The following is a 22,995-nucleotide window of genomic DNA, read 5'->3' on the forward strand; positions in this document are numbered from 1 at the left end:
TGAGCTTGGCAGTGGCCCTGACTGTACTCGTGATTGAGCATTTCTCAGAAAAGATCCTAAGTATCTGTCTGTTGTCTTTTCCTGTTTCAGTACTTTATATACAGCTGCATTCTGGGACTGATATCCTGTTCCGTGTTCCTGCGGGTGAACTACGAACTGAAGATGTTGATCATGATGGTGGCCTTGGTGGGCTACAACACCATCCTGCTCCACACCCACGCCCACGTCCTGGGTGACTACAGCCAGGTCTTGTTCGAGAGGTGAGCCGATGCCTCTTCCTTCTCTTTCTTTAGTTCTTTCTCGGCATGTGGATTGTGAGTGTGTTTTGAGTACATGCAAGTTAGCGACATCGTCATTGATAAATCATTCTGATAGAAGTTCTTTGAAGTGATGCCTCAGAAAGATATGTATTTTTGTTATACATTGTATCTGATTATGTATTCTGAAACACACATAGAAGATGTGAAGTGGTTCAGAGAGAAGCACTGTGTTATAACCTGAACTGTGTTGATAAAAGTAATTTAAGATTGTCCAGCTCGGAACTATTGACATTGTAGACTAAATAATTCTCTGCCTGGAAGGGGCGGGGGGGGGGGGTGCTGTCCTGTGCATGGTAGGTAGGGTGTTTAGTGTTTAGGGACATCCCTGGCCTCTACCCACTGAATGCGAGTCACAATCCCCTCTGCCCCAAATCATGACAACCGAAAATGTCCCTAGAAATTGCCAGATGTCCTCGGGAAGACAAAATGGCCCTCGGTTCAAAGCAAAATATTGAAAAAATAAGTAGCCATATTCACAAGTTATAGTGTTACCTTTCTTACTAGAGATTTTCTAAAATACTGTTGTGTGGAAGGAGAAATATCAGCCCTGAACATTTTTTGTCCTATGAAGAACTTGACTTCCAAGAAAAGATATGATTGCTCTAAGTCTTTTAACTGAAAGTCTAGATGTAGCAAGAATGATTCTACCATGGGCACTCGCTCTGGTTTATAACAGGTTTCCTGTTATTGAGTTACTTTTGTAGGCTTCTAATGAATATTTGTTTGAAAAAAATTGTTTTAATCATTATGATACTCTCCATATCACATCTCAAAAAAAAATGTTATAACAAATGTTAGGTTTATTTCTGAACCCACCAGAAATAAACCACATGTCAAAGTATTTTCTAGGAGTGCTTTGCACTGTCCTCCATCTTATTTCTATATTTATTTTAAAATAATATAAATGCCTTAAATATTTACATAGATTTATTACTCCAAAATGTTGTTTTATATTGACAGTACATGGCCACCTATTTATCCACTGGAGACCGGAGTTAGGAAGGGCAATCATCACACCGTGTAGCCATTTCTGACCAATGAGAACTTTTGCAAAAATACAAGTGCAGCCTGTTTTTTTCACCTAATCTAATTTTCATCATCCCCCACACAATGAAACTCTACTAACCTGTAACCAAGCTTAAGGCAGTGGAGTTGCAAAAATGTGTAATTATATTTATGATTCCTTAGCCAAGATAAGAATGGAAGTTAATTTTCCAATGAATTCTCAAAATTGCCATCTAAACATGCTTTACTATTGCTCTGCTGTATCCAGAAAACCTGTGTTGTATTCCTAAGTAAATGTAGCACTATTGATTTTCACACATAGCTGATGATGCTACTAAATTTCCCTTTATTAAATTTAAAGCGCCTGAATATGTTACATATCCGAAGGAAAAGACGAAATCAGATTAGCAGGTTTCTGATGTGGAGAGAATTGCTTCTGGAGACCTCAGTGAGACACCTTAGGAGACGTACTCTCTGAGTAGAACCCCAGCGGCAGGAGAGTACTTATCAGGCTGAAGAAAAGGAGTTTCACTTTTAGATCACTTTTGTTCTATTAAAGCTCTTTTGTGTCTGCTCTCTTGGTTTGTCTTTGTAATGACCTTGAAGCTAGGGAGACCAACTTGAGAAGCCTCAGCGACTTGCCTTCACTTCCGTCATTAAAGCCAGCATCCTCTTTGGGGGCACACGCCTCTGTCCCCCTTCTTAATTTTTAAAAATTTTTTGTGGATATATACTAGGTATACAGAGTTACGGAGTACATGAGATGTTTTCATACAGGCTTGCAATGTGAAATAATCACATCATGGAGAATAAAGTATCCATCCCCTCAAGCATTTATCCTTTGCATTACAAATAATCCAATTACACTTTCTATTTATTTATTTGAGGCAGAATCTTGCCCTGTCATTCAGGCTGGAGTGCAGTGGCACAATCTCGGTTCACCGCAACCTCTGCCTCCTGGGTTCAAGAAATCATCCTGCCTCAGCCTCCCTAGTAACTGGGATTACAAGCACCTACCATCATTCCCGGCTGCATTTTTTGCCATCAAAGGCAAAGTTGTCCTCAGTTTAAAGCAAAATATTGAAAAACTAATTAGATTTGTAAAAAAAAAAATTGTATTTTTAGTAGAGTTGGGGTTTGGTTATGTTGGCCAGGCTGGTCTCAAACTCCCGGCCTCAAGTGATTCACCCACCTCAGCTTCCCAAAGTGCCAGGATTACAGACATGAGTCTCAGTACCTGGCTTCTTAGTTTTGTTTGTTTGTTTGTTTGTTTTAGAGACAGAGCATGCTCCGTTGCCCAGGCTGGAGTGCAGGGGTGCGATCTCGGCTCACTGCAACCACTGCCTCCCAGGTTCAAGCGATTCTCCTGCCTCAGCTTCCCGAGTAGCTGGGATTACAGGCACCCACCACCATTCCTGGCTAATTTTTGTATTTTTAGTAGTGACATGGTTTCACCATGTTGGCCAGGCTGGTCTCAAATCCCTGACCCTCAGGTGATCAGCCTGCCTTAGCCTTCCAAAGTGCTATGATTACAGGTGTGAGCCACCATGCCCAACCTTGGCTCGGTTATTTTTAAATGTACAATTAAGTTATTATCAACCAGAGTCACCTGTTGTGCTATCAAATAATACGTCTTACTCATTATTTTTTCCCGCTTCCTAATTTTGATCAGAAGTTCTGGCACTTCTTGAACTAATCCCTGAACTGGCTGCACAATATTCTCAGAAGCATCTCCTATGGAAAGATGAGTCTTACTGATGTGAAGTAATAGCAAAAAAAAGCATAATGCCTCAAAATCAATGAATCTTCTATGATGTCCACTTAAAACTAACCTCACATGGGAGACTCTTAAGAGTGGGAGCTTAGAAGCCCCCCAATTTCTTCAGCCTCATTACCTGTTTTTTTGTTTGTTCATTCATTTATGTTTGTTTGCTTTTATTTTTGTTTTTGTTTTTGAGATGGAGTCTCTCTCTGTCGCCCAGACTGGAGTTCAGTGGTGCGACCTCAGCTCACTGTAACCTTGCCTCCAGGGGTCAAGCAATTCTCCTATCTCAGCCTCCCGAGTAGCTGGGATTATAGGCACATGCTACCATGCCCGGCTAATTTTTATATTTTTAGTAGNACAGGATTTCACTGTGCTGGCCAGGCTGGTCTCAAACTCCTGACCTCATGATCCACTCACCATTCTTACTCCTGCTGTTCTTGCCTTGTTCTTACTCCTGCCTATTTTACATAACCCTGTGAGTCATGCCAGAGGTAAAACCAATCAATGTCAGTGTTTTCTTTCTTTTTTCTGAGATCCAAGAGCTTTTCCCCATCCAATAATTGATATCAGTTTTCTCACCCTTTGCCTCATTTATTGATGCTGACACACACTTCTCAATTGAAAGTAAGATATTTTAGGGGAAAAAAAAGCTGTGTAGCATGGTGCCTTGAGAGTGAACACCACTTAATCACAAAGCCAGAGGTGCCCCTGAAGTTGGAGCTGGCTCACAGGACAGCCAGACAGCACCGCCTTTTCTGATTGAACCAGTCTGTGCCACTAAAGTCACAGCATTTGGTCCCGTCCCTTTGGTGACCTATTTCTTACTCCTGGCCTTCTCTCTTCTGCTCCAGCCTTCTTTCTGGGACCCTTGCTTGGCTGTGGCAGGTCAATGTCCTTGCTGTCCACTGAGGCCCCTGGGCCTGCTCCTTGTCGGCCTTGAGTGCTCTGTTGAGACTGATGGTTAATGTTAGGTGTCAGCTTGACTGGACTGAAGGCTGCCTAGATGGCTGGTAAAGTATTGTTTCTGGGTGTGTATGTGAACGTGTTGCCAGAGGAGACTGACATTGGAATTGGTGGACTGGGAGAGGAAGACCCACCCTCAATGTGGTGGGCACCACCCAGTTGGCTGCCAGCACCACCAGAACAAAGCAGGTGAGAGAAGGCAGGCTAAGCTGGCTTGCTGGGTCTTCTGGTTTTCATCTTTCTCCTGTGCTAGATGCTTCCTATCCTTGGACATCAAACTCTATATATAAACAAAACCTGATGTGAATACTAACAGATAATATCATCCATGATCTGGAGATATGCTCTGTCTTCAGGGAAGCAGGTGAGGCGAGAGACTTCAGGAAGCCGGTATCAGGCTCTTCCCATTGTTCAAGAGCACAACCTGCTTTTGTTTATTCATTCAACAGAATGGCCTTTGGCCTTTGGATTCTGGGACCTGTATAGCAGCATCTCCAGCGTTCTCAGTGCAGAAGGTGACACTGTTTGTTTCCCTGGTTTTGAGACTTTTGGACTTGGACTGAGCTACTCCCAGCATCTCTTTCCCTGTTTTGCAGATGGCCGGTCATGGGTCTTCGCCTTGTGATCCGGTGAGCCAACCCTCAGTAATAAACTCCCTTCTAAAATACATGTATCTTATTGGTTCTTTCCCTTTGGAAAACTTCAACTAATACATAGACCTCCCTCAAGCTTCTGGCTTTCACCCCTCGGTGCACCTGAGGACCAAGCAGCTCTTCTGTTCTGTTTCACCCTGGAAAGATGGAAGGGGCTTATCCTGGATGATGTAGACATAGCCTCTGTTGCCAATTAGCCCCTTTTCTGTGATATACACGTATGTGCTGAGTACTTTAACACACTCTCCCGAATCAAGCAGAAGAGAAGATCTGAACCAAATACCATGGCCTGTGACTGTGCCTGGCAGCTAGTGCTCAACAAGCATCTGTTGAATGAATAAACAAAAGCAGGTTGTGCTCTTGAACAATGGGAAGAGCCTGATACCAGCTTCCTTAAGTCTCTCGCCTCACCTGCTTCCCTGAAGACAGAGAGTATCTCCAGATCATGGATGATATTGTCTGTTAGTATCCACATCAGGTTTTGTTTATATCTTATATTTCAAAGTAAAGTTCAGAGAGGGCATCTCTGTTGAAAGGCAGTGCCAGCCGTCTTCCTCTCTACTTTGTCCTGTGTGTGACTTCATCATGACTCCTGTGGTGGAAACTTTTCAGAACCAACTTGACCTTGCTCATGGGCAAGCCAACAGGATGGTACACACCAATACAGTTGGCAGAGAAAAAAGGAGAGGTGTGCACCAGAAAAACTTCATATCAATGAATAAGAAAATGATATTAAAGACATCCTTACACATTCAAGAATGTGAAAAGTAGACTTTTTAGGAGGAAAAAAAGATCACTCAGAGAGAGTGTGCCATTGAAAATCCATTAGGATGGAGGCCAGGAGTGTCCCGGTATCTAACGTGACCTGCTGGGGTGTGATTCTGATAAACCACCTCCTGCTGAAGGGAGCTCAGAAGTTTCTCAATTGTTTCCTATTCTTTGGTGCTCACAGTAGTCCTCCATAGTGTCTGTGAATTGGGCAATAATGGCTGCAGTTCCTATCCATGACACTGTGTCTCAAAAGCCTTAGCCAGAGCTGCTGAGATACCAACTGCTCTTCAAGGTGATGGTGATGTTAATAACAACTGATGTTGCTGGAAGCTGTTTTTGTCGTGAAGACACTTATCCTTCCCATGACAAAAGCTTGCTACCGAGTCTGCAAGAAGCTGTCAGATTTTTCCTGAGTTTCTTTTCTGGCAGAACTGAAAAGTCTCAGGGATGGGTGTTATTTCACTTGGACCCAGCCATTATGTTAGCTCGCCTGACAGCTAGAAATGTACCTTTAATTCTAGAGAGGCATGCGACATGGAGAGCTTGAACAGAGCAACTAACTAACAAGGATCCTTGAAGACCAACTAGTTCTGTGCTGGAACTTCAGTCCAGTAAAATAAGTACTTTCAGAAAGCACATAAATACAGTGTTTAAGCAGCAGTGATAGGCAGTGCTTAGCATTATCCAGAAGCTCTAGATTGCAGCTGGCTGTAATGTCTGCGAAACTTTAACTTCCCAGCCTTAGCAACAGCTTCATCAGGAAGACCACTGGAGATGCTCGGACTTGCACCTGTCACTGAGATGCCTGAACTAGGCACCTTCCTTGTGGCATTTTTCTGCTTTCCCTGATTTTCCTGTGTCTCATGGAAATCCAAATGGCTGGAATTCGGGATATTGTGATGTATTTTGGCAATGTACTAACTAGGGATTGACTGATGATGAACTGAAGGCAGGCCTTGAGGAAGAACAGGAAAACCCATCCCTCAAGGAAAGATCAGAAAGAGCTGCAAGCCTCGTCCTGGGGCAGATGGTTTGTAGGTCTTCCCAAGCACCTGAAATTGTTTTCATGTCTTTTCTTTAAATGAAGACTATATTTCAAATTTGCATTCCAAGCAAGTGATACAGTCAAGTTAATATTGCAAGGATTTTCTATGCCTTTCAGATTTACCATCTCAGCTTCCCCCACTCTGCCTGTTTCCTGTACCCTGTACCATTTCAGAAAGCAAGCAGCACAGCATGCTTTTCCGTGCCTGACACCCACTAGCAGGGCAGCAGAGGAGGAAGCAATCCCAGCCGCCTAACTTTAACAACAAAGCCAGGCGTCCTAGGGCTATGCAGGGTCTAACAAGCTTCCCTCCCTTTTACAAAAAGCAATCATTAGTGATCTACTTCTCTGACCTAAAACAGAAAATGTCCCATGGTTTGGACTCGTCTGCCAGAGGAAACTCGATATTTACGCTCCTTTGTTTTGTTCTGTTTGATTTTAGAATGAGGGGAGGGATTCACAGGGCCTGTGGCCTAGATTGCATAGAATGTGCCACGCTGCCAATCATCAGTTCTTCCTTGTAATGCTAAAGCCACGCCCAGCCCAACCACGTCAGACCGTGCTGATGCAGCAGTGGCTTCTGACTTAAAATCACTCTTCTCCACAAAAGGAAACAACAACTACATTAATCAGGATACGTGATTGTCTTCACAGCAAAGGGCCCCACTCCCATTGCAACCCCCACCCACGCATGCTTTTCCCATCTCTTCTGACCTGCCCCTGGCTCCGGAGCTCATTTCTAAGCAGGAGCCTTCTTTACTTTGTGGTTCTGCTGCAGCACTGGAATGTTCAGCTTGGCATTTATGAACACCACTCTGAAAAAGCGGGAGCCTTTCAGCCATCTGTCCCTGGATGATAATTGGGCCGTCTTCGCTGCAAGTTCACATGGGATTCTTGCACATCCGTGTCCAACCAGGGGAGGAAAGAATGCCCAGAAACCCCTTAGGGAAGACGGGCCATTTCCAAGCCAACACAATCATTTGTCCACTCATTTATTCATTTTCATGGCACACTTGCATGGAATGCTCTTGATACAAAGTGTGGGAACCCTGGCTGAGCTGTTGACCTCACACTTCACCAGCCAGGAGAAAAGAAGTACTGCCTCGGGGACTCATGTTTGGAAAAGCCTAAAGAGGTAATCCACAGGATCTTCACATGCTTCCAACTAACACAGCGGGAGAGGTCACCATGAAAGCAGATCCAGGTGTCTTAGCGCTTCCCTGCTGCTTCTCAAACCCGAGCTGATGAAGATTTTCTGACAAGGAATGGGAGGACTTGTTTCATCTTGCACATCTTAACCTCAGATTCAGTTTCTGGGGTGTTGTCTTGTTTTATGTAGGGCAATGCTGTCTTCTGGCCCTGTGATCCAGGTCCCAATCCCTTGCTGAGTGAGGTTCCGTGAGCACACTCACCCTGTGGCATTAACAAGTTGGACAAGACATTTGCTTTCTGCATCGTTTGACATTGACGATTCCTGAGGATTCAGGGATGTTTTGTGGGCAAAGCCAGGCATTTCCTGACTTAATGGTGTAACCAGAGGCAGGAGAGAAAGATAAAAAATAGATTAGCTGAAGACCACGAGGCCGCTGTGTGGGTAAAGGGAAGTCATTGTCTCCTTGTTGGCCTTGTCTTTCCAAGTCACGGCCCTCAGCGATCAGTGAACCGATTTTTTAATTTATCCCAATTAGTGACCTGAGAAGACATGATTTTACCTGAGCCAGCCACAGTTAACAACGCAACAGAAATTAGGTTCCCCCTTCGGGTGCTTTTCTTCTTGAAAATGTTCACCCACAGAAATGTAAAGTTTTTGCAGGTAAGATAATGTTTGTGTCTACATGCCTGGACTGCTTTCCCTCCTGAGAGTCATGAAAACGCCCTTTCTTACTCCATCTGAAGTGTTTGCCTTCAAGTTAGAGGCTGGTTCACTAAGCAATTCCTCCGTCTCCCTCACTCAGTATGTTGAAGTATGCTGTTCTTTTGGACTCTGAAACTTGATGAGCAAAATGATTGCTCCATTAACAACAACCTCAGGTCGGGGGCCAACTGCAGATGCCTATGCAGCTGAGGCACGTGAGCATCTGGGCCCTCAGCGTCTGATTTTTAGATGTGAAAGGAAGTGTGTTCCGTCACATTTTGGCTACCATTGTCATCATATGGGAAATCACAGAGTTAGAAACTTTTCTCAGTTCTGTTAGCTGTATCTTCCCCACTTCATAACTCAATGGCGGCACAACACTAACATATGAGAGTCCAAAGTAGATTTCACCCTTAAAACATGAAGGAGATAGAAAGAAAGAGAGGGAAAGAGAGAGGTGAGAAAGAGTGAGAGAGAGAGAGAGAGAGAAGAGAGCACTCATACACAACTAGCTGTGTAGCTCATATTTCTCTAAACAGCTGACCTGATTGGTGGGCTGAATTGTGCCCCCAAAAGAAGAGATAAAGCTTCAGCCCCCAGTTTCTCCAAATGTGGCCTTATTTGGAAATAGAATTGTTGCATATGGAATTAGTTAAGATGAGGTCACGCTGAAGTAGGGTGACCCCCTAATCCATATAAGTGATGTCCTCCTAGGAAGATAGCCAGGTGAAGAGACAGACACACAGGAATGACACGTGATGTTAAAGGCAGGGATCGGAGTTACATGATGGCAAGCTAAGAAGGCCAAAGATTGCCGGCAAACCAACTGAAGTGAGACCAAGGCAAGGAAGGATTCCCTGCGGGTTCCAGAAGGACCTGGCCCTGAGAACATCCTGCTCTCGGACTTCTAAGCTCCAGAACTGTGAGATGATACATTTCTGTTATTTTAAGTCACCTCATTTGTGCTACCTAATTATAGCAACTCTAGGAAACTAATCCAGAGATCAACACAATTGACTACTCTGCTGGAAAGATGTCCTGGGATTTTACTGTACCTCTTCCTGTCTCCCACCATACTACCTGCCCCTCCTTCTCCCGACCTCTCCTACAGACACACAAAGAGCTAGGTGATCTAGGAGCAGATCTAGGGTGGAGACGTTAGTCACTGAAACTAGAGGGACCCTAACAGCATCCATCCACAAGTGGCCCGCGCAAGAGAGAAGGCCTTCAGCAGGAGTTGGCCGTTCTCTTTCACTAACTGAATGCAAGAAGTCTTGAGAAGTCCAAGTGAAATCCAGAAAAACCAAATGGAGTCCCTAGTAGTTGTCAGAGAGCTTCAGAAGAGAAAATTCAGCCGGGTATTGGTGTACCATTTGGCTCTCTGGGCTGCTGGTGCCTTGTGATTCCTGAGATCCATCTAGGTCTGCACTTTCAAATCTGTTCCCCAGTCCTACAGGGAGAGCCTCTGCTGGTCTTTCTTCCTCCAAGCTCTCCCTCCACCCATCGCTATTCCTACAGAACACTGAAGATCTGGGAGATGGATAGAACAGGGTATTTCTACCCCATAAACCAAGATTCGAATGCATTAATGTGAGGATTCCCCAGACAGGATTTCTTCCAATGGGCTGCTTGTGTGAATTTTTGGTATGGTTAACTGAAAACCCAGCCAGGTCCTGAATTGTCTAACCGGGTCCTACCTGTATCGGTTTGTCAGTGAGAGGGCCCTGAGCTGGCTCTCTGCATCTGGTCCTATAGCCAGAAATGCAAAGGGAACTTGTGTTCTGATTTGTTGTGCTGATGAAACTATCATAAATTCTGACCTGATATTTACTCTTAGTTTAGGAATTACAGACGACGGTGGGTGGAAGAAGTGGATGTCATAGATGCTTTCTCTGGCCCCCTGGAATTGTAAAAATGTGATATTCACAAAGCAACATGAAAATTAAAAACTCAGCCTATACCAGCTTCTTAGGATGTTAGCTGTGTGGTACTATTTTTATTAACTATTCAATATAGCATCAGCATGGTCAACATAGGGTAAAAAGAGTTTAAAATTCATGAAAATCAGAGCCAGAATTGGTTTTAAACAACTTTACTTGTCAGTTACTTCAGCTGTGCTGTTGGACACCTCAGTCACAAGCTCAGAAAAAAGCAACTTCATTTTATAAAATTAATGCCAGTGAAACAGGAACGCGGCACTGCTCCCCTGGCTTCATTTTCAGAGAGAAATGGTGACCTCTTTAAGTTTCATGAGCTCAGATTCTTCCAGCTGCCATGGGCTTGATGGGGAGGAAAGACCTCTTGATGCCAGCACAACCTTATTGGAGAGTTCTCTGCGGGTCTAAGCCCATAAGCCACTGGGACCAGGCGATTGTGTTACCTCATTCTTGCAGGAATCCACCTTTTCATTGCACTTGAGTCTTTCATTCTGTTAAGAATATTCTCCAGTCTGTGTTTCCTTATCCTTTTCTCTAGTTTCTTAGCCCTGCCCCACTCCCCTTCCTTATCATTCCATAATAATGTTAAAAATCACAGGTACCATTTGGAAAGAGTTTCCTATCTGTCAGGTTCTGTGTCAGGTATATAGGTATTTAATATTGTGTCTAAAATAGCCTGCAGTGTAGTGGTTGGTTGGTACCCACTTGACTGATAAAGAAAGTGAGGTTTGAAGGGGTTTATGCCACGTCCCATAGCTCAGGATTCAAACCCAGGCTCTTTTGCTTGAAAGGCCACCTGACTGCTTTTTAGTATTATACCAGAGCCTCTTGATACCTCATTTGTCCTTGAACCCACAGAGAAACTGGAAAAATCAAAAAGAAAGGACAGCACACAAGCAGACAGTGATGACCTGCTGTTTGTAGTTGATCGGATACCGTCTATGCTGCTTATTTGACATGGTGTCCATGCATAATCCAATTTATCTTTCAGGTCCTAGTTACAGTCCTATGTGGGAAAAGTTCACGTGTCAGCATCTGTAGGATGTGTGGGTGCTCACTGCATGGAATGTGGTATCGAGGTATGGGGGAGCCCACCCCATGCAGTGACATCTTGGCAGGGATAAATGACTGATGTCATTTATCATAAACTTGAACCTGAGGTCACTCAGGCAGTGTACCCAGCATTTTCATCTTTGTTGTACCTTTGCGATACAAAATCCTATGAAAGAGTGAATAAGATTGGATGACTACTTGAAAGTTATATGAAACTATAATTCAGAGGTGAGAGTAGCTTGCAGAAATTAATTTCCCTGCTTCATGTTTATGCTTGTGTGACTATTCATTTCAAGCATACTGTCTCTTTATGAGAGTAATCATGAAAACATTGAAGAAACCATATACCCAGTTACCCATATTGATCCCAGAACTATGAATAAAATGTTAATGTTCCTTTACTTTTTCTTTTAATATTTGGTATAGCTTGATATAAAGTACGAAGTCTCTATTATTATACTGTGCTCTAAAAATAGGGATTTTTATTTTGTTTTCATGCAAGCTGGGTTTGGAAGGAGATTTGAAACCTGCATGGCTGGTGTATGATGTAGGCAGGCACTAGAGAATCTGACATGTGTTCATACTCAGATTCTAAGTCCTGTGTGCCTGTTGTTGTGTTGCATTGTTATCTGTCTGTCTGTTTTTTTAATAGACCAGGAATTTGGAAAGACCTAAAGACCATGGGCTCTGTGTCTCTCTCTATATTCTTCATCACACTGCTTGTTCTGGGTAGACAGGTAAGAAGTCTGTTTATATATATATATATATATGTATACCTTTTCTAAAGTGCTGTATTAATAATGCTTTGCTGTGGATTTTAGTTAACTATCTTGGAAACAAATGCCTAAGAATCAGAATTCCCTTGCTGTCATTTGCAATCACTCCTCGAAATATGATCCCCTGCTGAAAAGTTTTATTTTTGCAATGCGACTAAAACTGTTCTTCCTTCTTTGTTCCCGCCAACCCTCTGGTCTCCTAGTAGAGGGTGTGGGTGTCAGATTTTTAAGGACAATTATTCTTCTTCTGCCTTCAACAAAGATAATTGCCCAAAGACTACAAGACTTATCTGAAGCCAAGCACCTCTGCCTCTTTTCAAGGCTGTTTTAAGTTCTATGAAGGGTGATAGGAAACAAACAAAAAGCAGTGATTTATGTATTTGGAAAGATCTCATGAAGAAGCAATGCCAATTAAATTAAATCTGTCCAATATCTAAGAGGTACACTGTATACTTATGAGTTTGGGTCTGGCTTCCAAGGCTTCCAGCTCTCCCCACCAGAAAGCTGTTAGTAATTGCATAGTCAGTTGGACGGAGTCTGGATCTGGCTCTCAAGCCAGCAGTCCGGGACAACTGTCCTCCTCCAGCTTCCCAAGCAATGTGAGCTGCATCCTCCCTAGGAGTTCACGGTGTGGCCCTCATCCATCTCCCTAGCACGGAGTTGTCCTGTCCTGCTGCAAAGCTGTTTGAGGTCTTTTCTTCCCACCCCACCACCCCTCTTACATTTTCTCTGTTCTGCATTCTTTGACTTGCAGTTTTGACAACCTGCACTATGTCCCGTTATTTTTCCCTGGTTTCTCCTGCAACCTGGTTTTCTTTTCTCACGATTGGCCATCTTTCTGCTCTCACTCCTATTGGCGGGCATGCTCTCCCTTGAGGACCCTAGATGTGAGAGAATTGCGCTTCCTGGCATCATATCACCTAGATGATCATTTCTCAGGAAAGATTGCAGCCATTGCCTCCGTGGGATCACCTGTTTCTCCATTTCATACTGGGGATGCTTTCTCCTGCTAGATTCATCACTCAGATTCCTTCACGGCAGCAAATTTTAAGAACCTAGTATCAAATTAAATTATCCCGACTTTGTTACTGGTCCTTGAGATGATACTCAGTCAATGCCACTACATAATTATGGTTGAGTCCAATGGCTGACAGTTGATCCATTACCATCTCATTGATTTAAGGTACATAACCAAAAGTATTCAATACTGTGATTGAGCACTAATTTTACACAATTGGGTTGATAACAGTCTTATAGGGAGTCATTCCATTTTTGTCTTTAATGTAGCAAAAAGTAATATTTACATCTAGAGACCTAGAAAAATTGTTACTCCCTCTAAAGAGTTTATCATTCCTCATAACGATCCTTTAACACCAGCTATAAATCACCGAATCTACATAAAGCACCATGGGAAATACCAAGGTGAGCCAGGAGTCTGACCTGCAGTCCAGAATCATTGAATGGATGATTACTGAGGCCCTAAGCCTTCTGGGGTGAGAACTTTGAAGTCTGTGACACAGTGCTTTAGTATTCCCTTCCCCAAAGGGAGGGGAGGTATATCACAAAATACCCCATATTTGAAATAAGACTTTTCAAGTGCCACAAGTAAAGCATTCATGGCCTCAGAGTTATTGTATTTTTTTATTGGTTTATTAAATGATAGTATATGCACTTTGTAACCTATTTTCATTGTTGTTTGTGCTGCTCGATGACCATCTTTTTTGAAATGGTGGAAATATGTTTGCTTTCTGAGAAAATCAGTATATTAAATATTGCTTTGGGTATCAAAGTAGCCTTGATGAAAACATAACACGTCCCTTGTACAGAAAATACAGTGCGACTTACTGTACTAAAGTCTAGTTTATGATAGATGTATTAGCCAACTCAGTGGTCTCTTGAAAAAGAAAGAAGCCCAGAGTCTCACCAGAGCTTAAACAGCAGCACATTCCATGCAGGGTCTGCATTTGAGGTGGGATACATTTATACCATCAAACCAGGGGACAGTCTGCATGACCTCAAATGAAGCTGTTGTTTTACAGGAGAGCTTGAACCTAAGAATCTGCAGGGCCACAAACTGCCCTGTACTCCAGCCCAGTGAGCCACAGCAGGGAGGGTCATGGGGTCCCAGGCAGGTCCTGGAAGATTCGCCAGGGCTCTTCCTGCTCTCTCTCTCCTTGTTGACAGAGCCAAGGAAAAAAAATCATTCAGTGATTTATAACTGGTGTTAAAGGATGGTTATGAAGAATAATAAATCCTTTAAAGGGAGTAATGATTTTTCCAGGCCTCTAGATGTAAATGTTACGTTTTGCTACATTAAAGACAAAAATGGAATAACTCCCTTATAAGACTGATATCAACGCAATTGTGTAAAATTAGTGCTTGATCAAAATATTGAATGCTTTCTATTATTTATCTTAAATCAATTAGAGTGTAATGGATCAACTGTGAGCCATTGGACTTAACCATAATTATGTGGTGGCATTGACTGTGTATCATCTCAATGACCAATAACAAAGTTGGGAGAATTTAATTTGATACTAGGTTCTTCTGTCCATGTAGAAAGATGTAAAGCCCTCTAGTTCCTCGTGTTGTTTTCAGAACCAGAAACAGCTCAGAACTGCCCTTGAGGCTGCGCTAGATATGAGCCACAGGAGGGAGGGTCATGGGGTCTTTAAACCTTAAAAAAATCCTGGAGGATGTCCTGGAGGATTTTCTTAGGCTCTTTCTGCTCTCGATCTCTCATTGTTGACAGAGCCAATAAAAAGCAAATTCTATGTCTCCTCATGGAATCTGGGCTCCTGAAAACCTATAGAGTAGCCTCAGGCAGAGTCTGGGATGTGGGTGGCAGTCCGAGGAATGGGAGGCTCTCCAAGCAGGCTCAAAGCTGAGGAAGCCTGCTGGTCCCTCCCTGTTCTTCTGCAGACAGAATTCTCTGCTTTCTTCTGCAGCACTGCCCTCCCCAAGTCACCCAGGCAGGGGCTTCATCCTGGCCTCTGCTGAACATCTGCGCATGGCCTCCCCCTGTGTCTCTGAGTCAAATCCCCCCCTCCTTTCTCTGGTAAGGACATGCTTTTTGGGTTTAGGACCCACCCTAAATCCAGGACGATATTATCCTGAGATCTTTAACTGGATCACATCCACAAAGATGTTATTTCCAAATCAGGCATTCACAAATACCAAGGGCTAGGACTTGGAACTATCTTTTGGAGGATTACTATTCAATCCATTACATTTGATTGGGAATTTTTTTTAAATCTTTTCTGAGGCACCCTTCATGTGAGTTGTAATGGGCCAGCTACATAAGGCAGAGGATTCTAAACAGATTGCATTGCTTGGGAAGGTGATAGATGAGTGATAGATGGATAGAAACGTAGGTAGTAGGTAGGGAGACTGATTAATTGATTTGGCAAAGTGTCATTTCAGTTCAGTACAGCTGGTTCCAAAAGACTGTGATTTTTTTTTTAGTAGGAGACTTACAAAATGCTTACCTGTTATGCAACAACAATGGCTCTGAAAACCTGAGCAACATCCTAGCATGGCATATGAAAAACTTTCCTGCTCCCTTGGGTCGGACTTGCTGCCTTAACTGCTGCCTTGGTGGTGGTTTCATCTCATGCTTCACGCTTGTCTAATCTTGAGTGTGCACCTGTGGGGGCATTGAGTGGGGGCACTGAGAAGCCAGTGGTGGGGGCATTGAGAAGCTGCTGGTAGGGGCATTGAGAAGCTAGATGATTGATAGATGGTTGCATCTATCATTTCAGTTTAAAGCCAGACACACCATTGATTTATTTTTTTTTAATCCATTCTTCAAGTGAGAAGGCTTTTCTAGTCAATGTACAGCTTAATTTCTATCAATCCATGGTTTTGAAAATGTGGCATGAACATGAAACTTTAAATACAAACTTTTATTTTGGGGATTTTGTTCTTTGAGACAGAGTCTTATTCTGTTGCCCAGGCTGGAGTGCACTGGCTCAATCTCGGCTAATTGCAACCTTTACTCCCTGGGTTCATGTGATTCTCCTGCCTCAGCCTCCTGAGTAGCTAGGACTACAGGTGTGCACCACCAGGCCTCACTAATTTTTGCATTTTTAGTAGACATGGGATTTTGCCATGTTGGCCAGTCTAATCTAGAACTCCTGACCTTAATTGATCCTCCCACCTTAGCCCCCCAAAGTGTTGGGATTACAGGCATGAGCCACCATGCCTGGCCAAATATAAACAGACTTTTAAAATATCTTTTTTGCAGTTTTTTGAAAATGGCTCACTACGTGAGATAAACATAAATGCCACACCACAGGAGGAGGAGGAGGAGGAACTTTTTCCTAATGTATGGCAGATAATTTGAATCAAACATAACTAATGAATGATTATTGTTCTTTCAAATTACAAAATGTGGATTTTAACTTTTTTAAAAAAATTCCCATTTGTGCATGAGAGGCCATTGGTGTGCACGTGTGTGTGTTTTGTTTTACTTTGTACTGTCATTGGTACAACTCAACAAAACAAACCAAAAACTTGCAGTTAGATCTTCTTCACATTTATTTGGCAGCAAGTGACTATCTGCGTGAAATACACACTCTCCACTAAGCCCTTCTATTACAGAAGGATCCACTCAAGGCTATTTCATTATATTAAATTATTTACATCATAGGAGGCACAAAATGATGCCAAGGCCCAAAAGACTCTTTGTCAGTAATTGGGCCTCTCTATTCCTACAATGTTAATAATAACTCGTTTTAAAATACATTATATTTTAATACATTATAAAGCATGAAAACATGTTTGTACTAGCAGGCATTATCTTAATTAAATGATATCAAAATGAACTTTTCTCTAAATGTAATGAATGGCATTCTGTCAGAACAGCACAATCCCAGGTAGAAAAACAAAGTCCATATTTTGCAATAGTTACATTCTATGCCTCTTTTCAAAAAATCATTTGAGCCATCTTTTATTAGCATAAATTTGCAGGAAGCTTTAATAGCACTTTGAATTTAAGCCTCCATATAGCTGATTTCCCTGTTTCTGAGGCTGGTTCTTATTTTTTGCAAATCTATGCCAGAGGTTGACTGAAGGACATTTCAGGGAAACAGAGGGCTTCCTAGGGGGTGGCAGTTCTGTTTGGGGGTTCTTTTTTAGGTTGCATTTTGTTCTTTTTGTTTTCTCTTTGAAACCTCCACTCTCTGGCGGGACAAGATGCCTATTGTTTCTTTACCTCTGTGTCCTCTTGTAACAGAATGAATATTACTGTAGGTTAGACTTCTTATGGAAGAACAAGTTCAAAAAAGAGCGGGAGGAGATAGAGACCATGGAGAACCTGAACCGCGTGCTGCTGGAGAACGTGCTTCCTGCACATGTGGCTGAGCACTTCCTGGCCAGGAGCCTGAAGAATGAGGTCAGACCACGCGGGGCTGGGGGCTGGGAGATAGGGGCTGGATGCGGTGATGACCTGGGTGAGGGCTGAACGCTTCTTCGTTGGCATAAAGGCTGCAGTACTTCACTCATCTGAGTGTTCAAAATGGCCAAAATTGGCTTGAATTTTTCAGTTTTCAAGAAGATACTGATTGGTGGGAGAGACATCAGTTGAGAATAGTGGGTTAGAAGGACCTCTAAAAGTCTGAGCTTGGAGTTGGATTCATTATTAGAGAAGATTTCTTCCCCAGTCATGTAAAGTTCTGAATGTCCATTATGAGGCACTAGGGTCCCAAATATGTCCCCAAAGCAGCCCCTGCCCTCTCCGCACTGTGGGAGGAGGCCTGCCTGGCCAGCACGTGATGGAGGCTCAAACCAAGAGGCAGCATTAAACCATGCATCCCACATGCCCACCGTTTCCCTGCACTCAGCTTCCCAGACAGCCTTCCAAGGCTCTTAGAATTTCAGAGAATCAGATACATCATGAGTGTGAGAGGATTTAGGAGTTATGCACAAGAGCAGACCAAAGACTTGAGTCCATCCATTAGAATGGATGGAAATGGGAATGTCATGGAGTGTTTATCCAAATGGATTAGCTAGACTTGAAAAGACTGCAATTCAGTTAAATATTGACATGGCTTTCGAAGCGAGATGTCGTGAGGTGTCTTCAGTATTGCTGAAGTGCAAGAGGAAGCAGATGTGTCTACATTTGGACTTAACGTGAGAAACATGTACCTGGGCATCCACCGTGCGCAGAGCCCTGTGCTTAGTGCTGTGGCATTTCCCAGATGTCTGAGATGTGTAAACCACAAAGCGTCTGAGACAGGTCTCAATCAAGTTAGAGGTTTATTTTCCAAGGGTGAGGATGTGCCCAGGAAAAAGAAACATGAGTTACAGGAGGATCCGTGGCCTGTGCTATTTCCAAAGAGAGTTTTAAGGACTTCAATACTGGAAGGAGAAAGAATATACAGTAGGGAAAGGAGGAAAAGGAATAAAAAGAGAAATGGACCAGGCAGGAGGTGGTTACATTCTTGTGAGGCTTTGATTCATGCTCGTTGAAACCATATTTTACATGTGAAAAGAGCTGAGTCAGGAAACTCCATGATGTCTTCCTCTGGGAGGGCCCAGGGATGATTTCCCATCTTGTCTTTGTCTGTTACCTGTGAAAATCAGCTACTAATTTGCATTGCCAGGGGGAGAGTCAACAGAACTTTGTTTTTGGGTTAGTTTCGGGGGGTGTCTATTCTGAAAGATTTCAGGGCCCGGGAGGAATTTTTTCCTGAGCCTTTGTAAGGGAGGCCGCCTAGGGTGCTGTGTGATCCTTCTATGTTGCAGCCATCTATGTGGGAACAAACAGCAGGCTGTTTCTTGCATAACTCAGTTTCCAGGCTTAACTTTTAGTGAGTTTGGGGTCCCGAGATTTTTTTTTTCAGAGGTGTAATCCTTGTTTTTTTTTTTTTTTTTAAGTAGTATAATGGATCAATAATATATGTGTTACAGCACTTAAAATAGGCTTTAATACGTTTTGGGAATTTTTTTTATTGTGCTTTAAGTTCTGGGGTACATGTGCAGAACATGCAGGTTTGTTATATATGTCAGAAATCCCAGTTCTTAGGACGTTTTCACTGAGGCTTGGGAGTGCATGCAGGAAGGAGTCAGGGGTCACCTATAGGTGGATGAACTCCTTAATGGATAAGCTCAACCCTGATGGCACCAGAATACAAAGCAACCTCCAGTGAGAAGCATTGGAACGGTATTTTTCTGTAGCGGATTTGAAGTTTGGATTAAGAATAAGGCGCCGGGTGGCAGATGAGGTGCTAAACATCACTGCTCTCATCTTCCTGGAAATGTTCAGGGCACAGTGAGCCTTCCAGGGCTACGCAGCAAGTCTGATGACCCGCTGGCTTTCCTGTTTCTTCTCCTGGTGTTTTCTACATTTAGTGGGTTCTTCAGCACCCGATTTTCCTGTTGATTGCAGGTAATAAAATCACTATGTCTATTAAGGAGCCCTCTGTTCTCATTAACAGGAGTCTCCAGCCCATTTTTAAATTCAGTAAGGTCCCATGTTTCCCCTGCCCTGTAGCCAGGCTGGTGGTGGCCCAGGATACAGAGATGAATGGGTCTAGAGGAGGCCTCACCCTCCCTGGCTGCCTCCTGGGGACAGGATCCTGTTATCTCCAAGAACACTGGGGTGTAAATATGGTACTCCAGAAAGACTCCCACCGTGAGGAAGCAGCTTCTGAATCTAGAAAGAAAGTGCTAGAAACTAGCTAGGAGAAGAGGATGAGTGGGAGAGAGGAATAGGGAGAGAACATTCCAGGCTTGAAGAGGCTACTTTTCTACAGGCACCAGGGAAGTGCCTAATTCAAGACCTGAGAAGAGCCCACTGGGTCAGGCAGAAAGAGAGCAAAGGGAGATGACTATGGGAGCTGAGGCCGGGCTCAGTGGCTCATGTCTGTAATCCCAGACTTTGGGAGGCCCAGGCGGGTAGATCACCTGAGGTCAGGAGTTCAAGACCAGCTGGCCAACATAGTGAAACCCTGTCTCGACTAAATTACAAAAAAAAAAAAAAAAAAACACCTAGCTGGGCATGGTAGCAGGTGCCTTTAATCCCAGCTACTCGGGAGGCTGAGGCAAGAGAATTGCTTGAACCTGGAGGCAGAGATGGCAGTGAGCCGAGCTCGCACCATTGCACTCCAGCCGACAAGCGCAAAACTCCTTCTCAAAAAAAAAAAAAAACACATTTTAAGAATCTGGGAACTGATAGGAGGGTTTCTTCCTCAACATGGGCTCAGAGGAAAGCTCTGGAGCTTGAGAAGCTCTGTGCAGGTCTGTGGGGAGCACAGAAGGCACCCCGGCCCCAGGGCTCAACCTCACAGCCTTGCAGAGCCCTCCCTCACAACCCTGACAGCCTCCCTGGCCAGACATCCAGGAATAGCGGTTCTCTCTGCTCTTTCCTGTTTGTTTGGCTTATTCGAAGCAAGCATCAGAATACAGTTCTCCTCCTCGGAAATAATAAGAAGGCAAGATGGGGAAGGAGAATAAAACCTAGAGCCACACAGTGCGGCCTCAAATGTTAGTCCCAACTTTGTCTGTTCCTGTGAACATGAGATGGGTACTTCCCTGTCTGAACTTCGCCGTCCTCATCCATAAAAGAAGCATGATGTCTTGCCTTGCAGTTGCCGGAGGCAAGATGAGGGACATCACATGGTGTCTTCCCACTGCAGTCCTCCAGGTGAGGTGGGCATTCCACAGAGGCATGCACAGCTCCGCGTCCATGCAGTGGGGACACGCTTGGGAGGGAAGACAGCAGCAAAATATGGGTGTTGGCAGCTCACGATGACCCCTCCACTTCCTGCGTGCCCCTGCTGTGTACCACTTCAGGGTACATGGACCTTCATGCCACTATACAGCCCTCTGGTGCTCCTGAAGATGACATGACATTTTCCTCCAAGTCTCCTAAGGACTGCTGCTGTTGAGTTAAAGACACACAGTGTCTCCTATACCCTTCACCACACCATGGGCTCCATGATGTAACGCTGCATAGCGGGGCAGGCAGCATGGCCTAGCAGAAGCCCGGAGTGGGCAGTTAGGACTGGGGGTGAGCCCTGGCTTTGGCACTGCCTTACTGCATGGGCAGCGTGGAGACTTTCCAAGAACAAAGCAGGAATGGGCACATTTAGATGAGGTCAGCTCCGTGCCTTGTCTCTGTATTTGTCGAATAAAGAAGTGGAAGTTCTTGGGGTGTCATCATAGCCACTGTAGCCCTGTGTGTCCACAGGGACCCATCTTCAAGCATTGAAATAAATCCACTAGCAGATGACCAGTGCCTGGCTGCCAAGCTCCCCGTGGCGGCTCCTGAAGATGGTTCCTTCCTTCATTTGGGAAACACAGGTTCCTCAAATCTACACCTGACGGAGGCCAGCCTCCCTCCCTGTAGGAAGATGAAAGAGCTTGGTTTCAGAGCTCTTCAGACTCGGACCAGCACAGATGGCTCCACGCTCCACAGCAGGCATGCCAAAGGTGCTTGGATTTGCCCAGGGGCGGGTGATTCCTAGGTGTTAGACCTGTGCTGTCACTGCTGACCTGACATTGGAGCGGAGAAGAGTGGACACTGAACCTTAAATCAAGGCATCATCATTCCCACGATGATGCTGGGAAATGACGCAGGCAGGCTGCAGGTTTCTCTGTATTTAATCATGCAACACAGAACTTCCTTTGGCTGTAACATTTCCAATTTTACTGCCAATTTCTGTCTTATAGGGTAAGTAATGGGGGTGATGGCTACTCTAGCAGCCATTGTGAGACTTGGGAACTAAATGACGACAAGGAGCCCCAAGGCCCACCACCATCAGAGTGGCCCCCTGCCGTCTCTTTGAGGACCCTGTACTCCCCCAAGGGAGGTTTGCTAGCCAGTTGCTGGAGCAGTGAGTGTGGGGAGATTCTGGAGGCTTCAGTCCCCATGGGAACAGCACTGTGTGCAAAACAGAGCCCACACAAAGGGCCTGAGCAAGAAAGAGAGGCACCAACACGCTGCCAAGAGGTTCTCAGAGTTCCCACAGAGAGTCTCAGAAAGGGAGAGCTTTGTTTCTGTTTTGCTTGTTTCTGAAAACACATAATGAGGGTATTATAAAGAGAGCCACCTGCATGCATAAAACATAGCAAAGTCCCGCCCCTCCCTTCTGTGGAATGTCCCTTATGGCCATCAGACCTCCTGCCCTAAAGTAGCCTCCTCACCAGACAGAAGAATCTTTTTTTTTTAGGTCCAAAACAAACTTTGTTTACTTACAGATAATAAAGAGCTCAGTAACTCAAATACTGAATACTTAAGCTGTAGGTTAACTAGAAGTCTGTGATTCACCAGTCCTGTTTTTTGCAAGTAGAATACAACTACATTTGTTATTTTCTCTCAGTTCTCTGGTATTCTTGAAGCTTGAAAATATGCAAAACACTTTAATGGTAACTTGTTGAACAGCAATAGAAATCAGATGGTATACTTAGAAGTCTCTCACAAAAAAGACATTATATCCAAGTCCTTGACCTAATGATGCCCAGGCCAGGTGGGACCTTGAGTAGCTGAACAATAATGGTGCAATAATGCTGTTTAAGAATGTAGCTTCATGACCAAAACACCAAAAGCATTGGCAACAAAAGCCAAAATAGACAAATGGGACCTAATCAAACTCCACAGCCTCTGCACAGCAAAGAAACAGTCATTAGAGTGAATCAGCAACCAACAGAATGGGAAAAAATTTTTGTAGTCTACCCATCTGACAAAGGGCTGATATCCAGAATCTACAAAGAACTAAAACAGATTTACAAGAAAAAAACAAACAAGCCCATTCAAAAGTGGGCAAAGGATATGAACAGACACTTTACAAAAGAAGACATACATGAGGCCAACAAACATATGAAAAAATGCTCATCATCACTGGTCATT

General features: G+C 43.9%; 1 protein-coding gene across 1 annotated transcript in view; it reads left to right on the forward strand.

The window, feature by feature from the left end:
• Positions 1-22,995, forward strand: part of ADCY2 (adenylate cyclase 2) — a gene marked incomplete at its 5' end in the record, with an annotated part of 165,540 nt that overhangs the window by 106,876 nt on the left and 35,669 nt on the right. Inside the window, 3 exons of the mRNA XM_017496921.2 lie at positions 91-260; positions 12,020-12,104; positions 17,380-17,538. Of these exons, the coding sequence (XP_017352410.2) occupies positions 91-260; positions 12,020-12,104; positions 17,380-17,538 (414 nt within the window). The remainder of the gene's footprint in view (positions 1-90; positions 261-12,019; positions 12,105-17,379; positions 17,539-22,995) is intronic.

The sequence above is a fragment of the Cebus imitator genome, unplaced genomic scaffold (assembly GCF_001604975.1).
Source record: "Cebus imitator isolate Cc_AM_T3 unplaced genomic scaffold, Cebus_imitator-1.0 Scaffold226, whole genome shotgun sequence".
Taxonomy (NCBI): Eukaryota; Metazoa; Chordata; class Mammalia; order Primates; family Cebidae; genus Cebus; species Cebus imitator.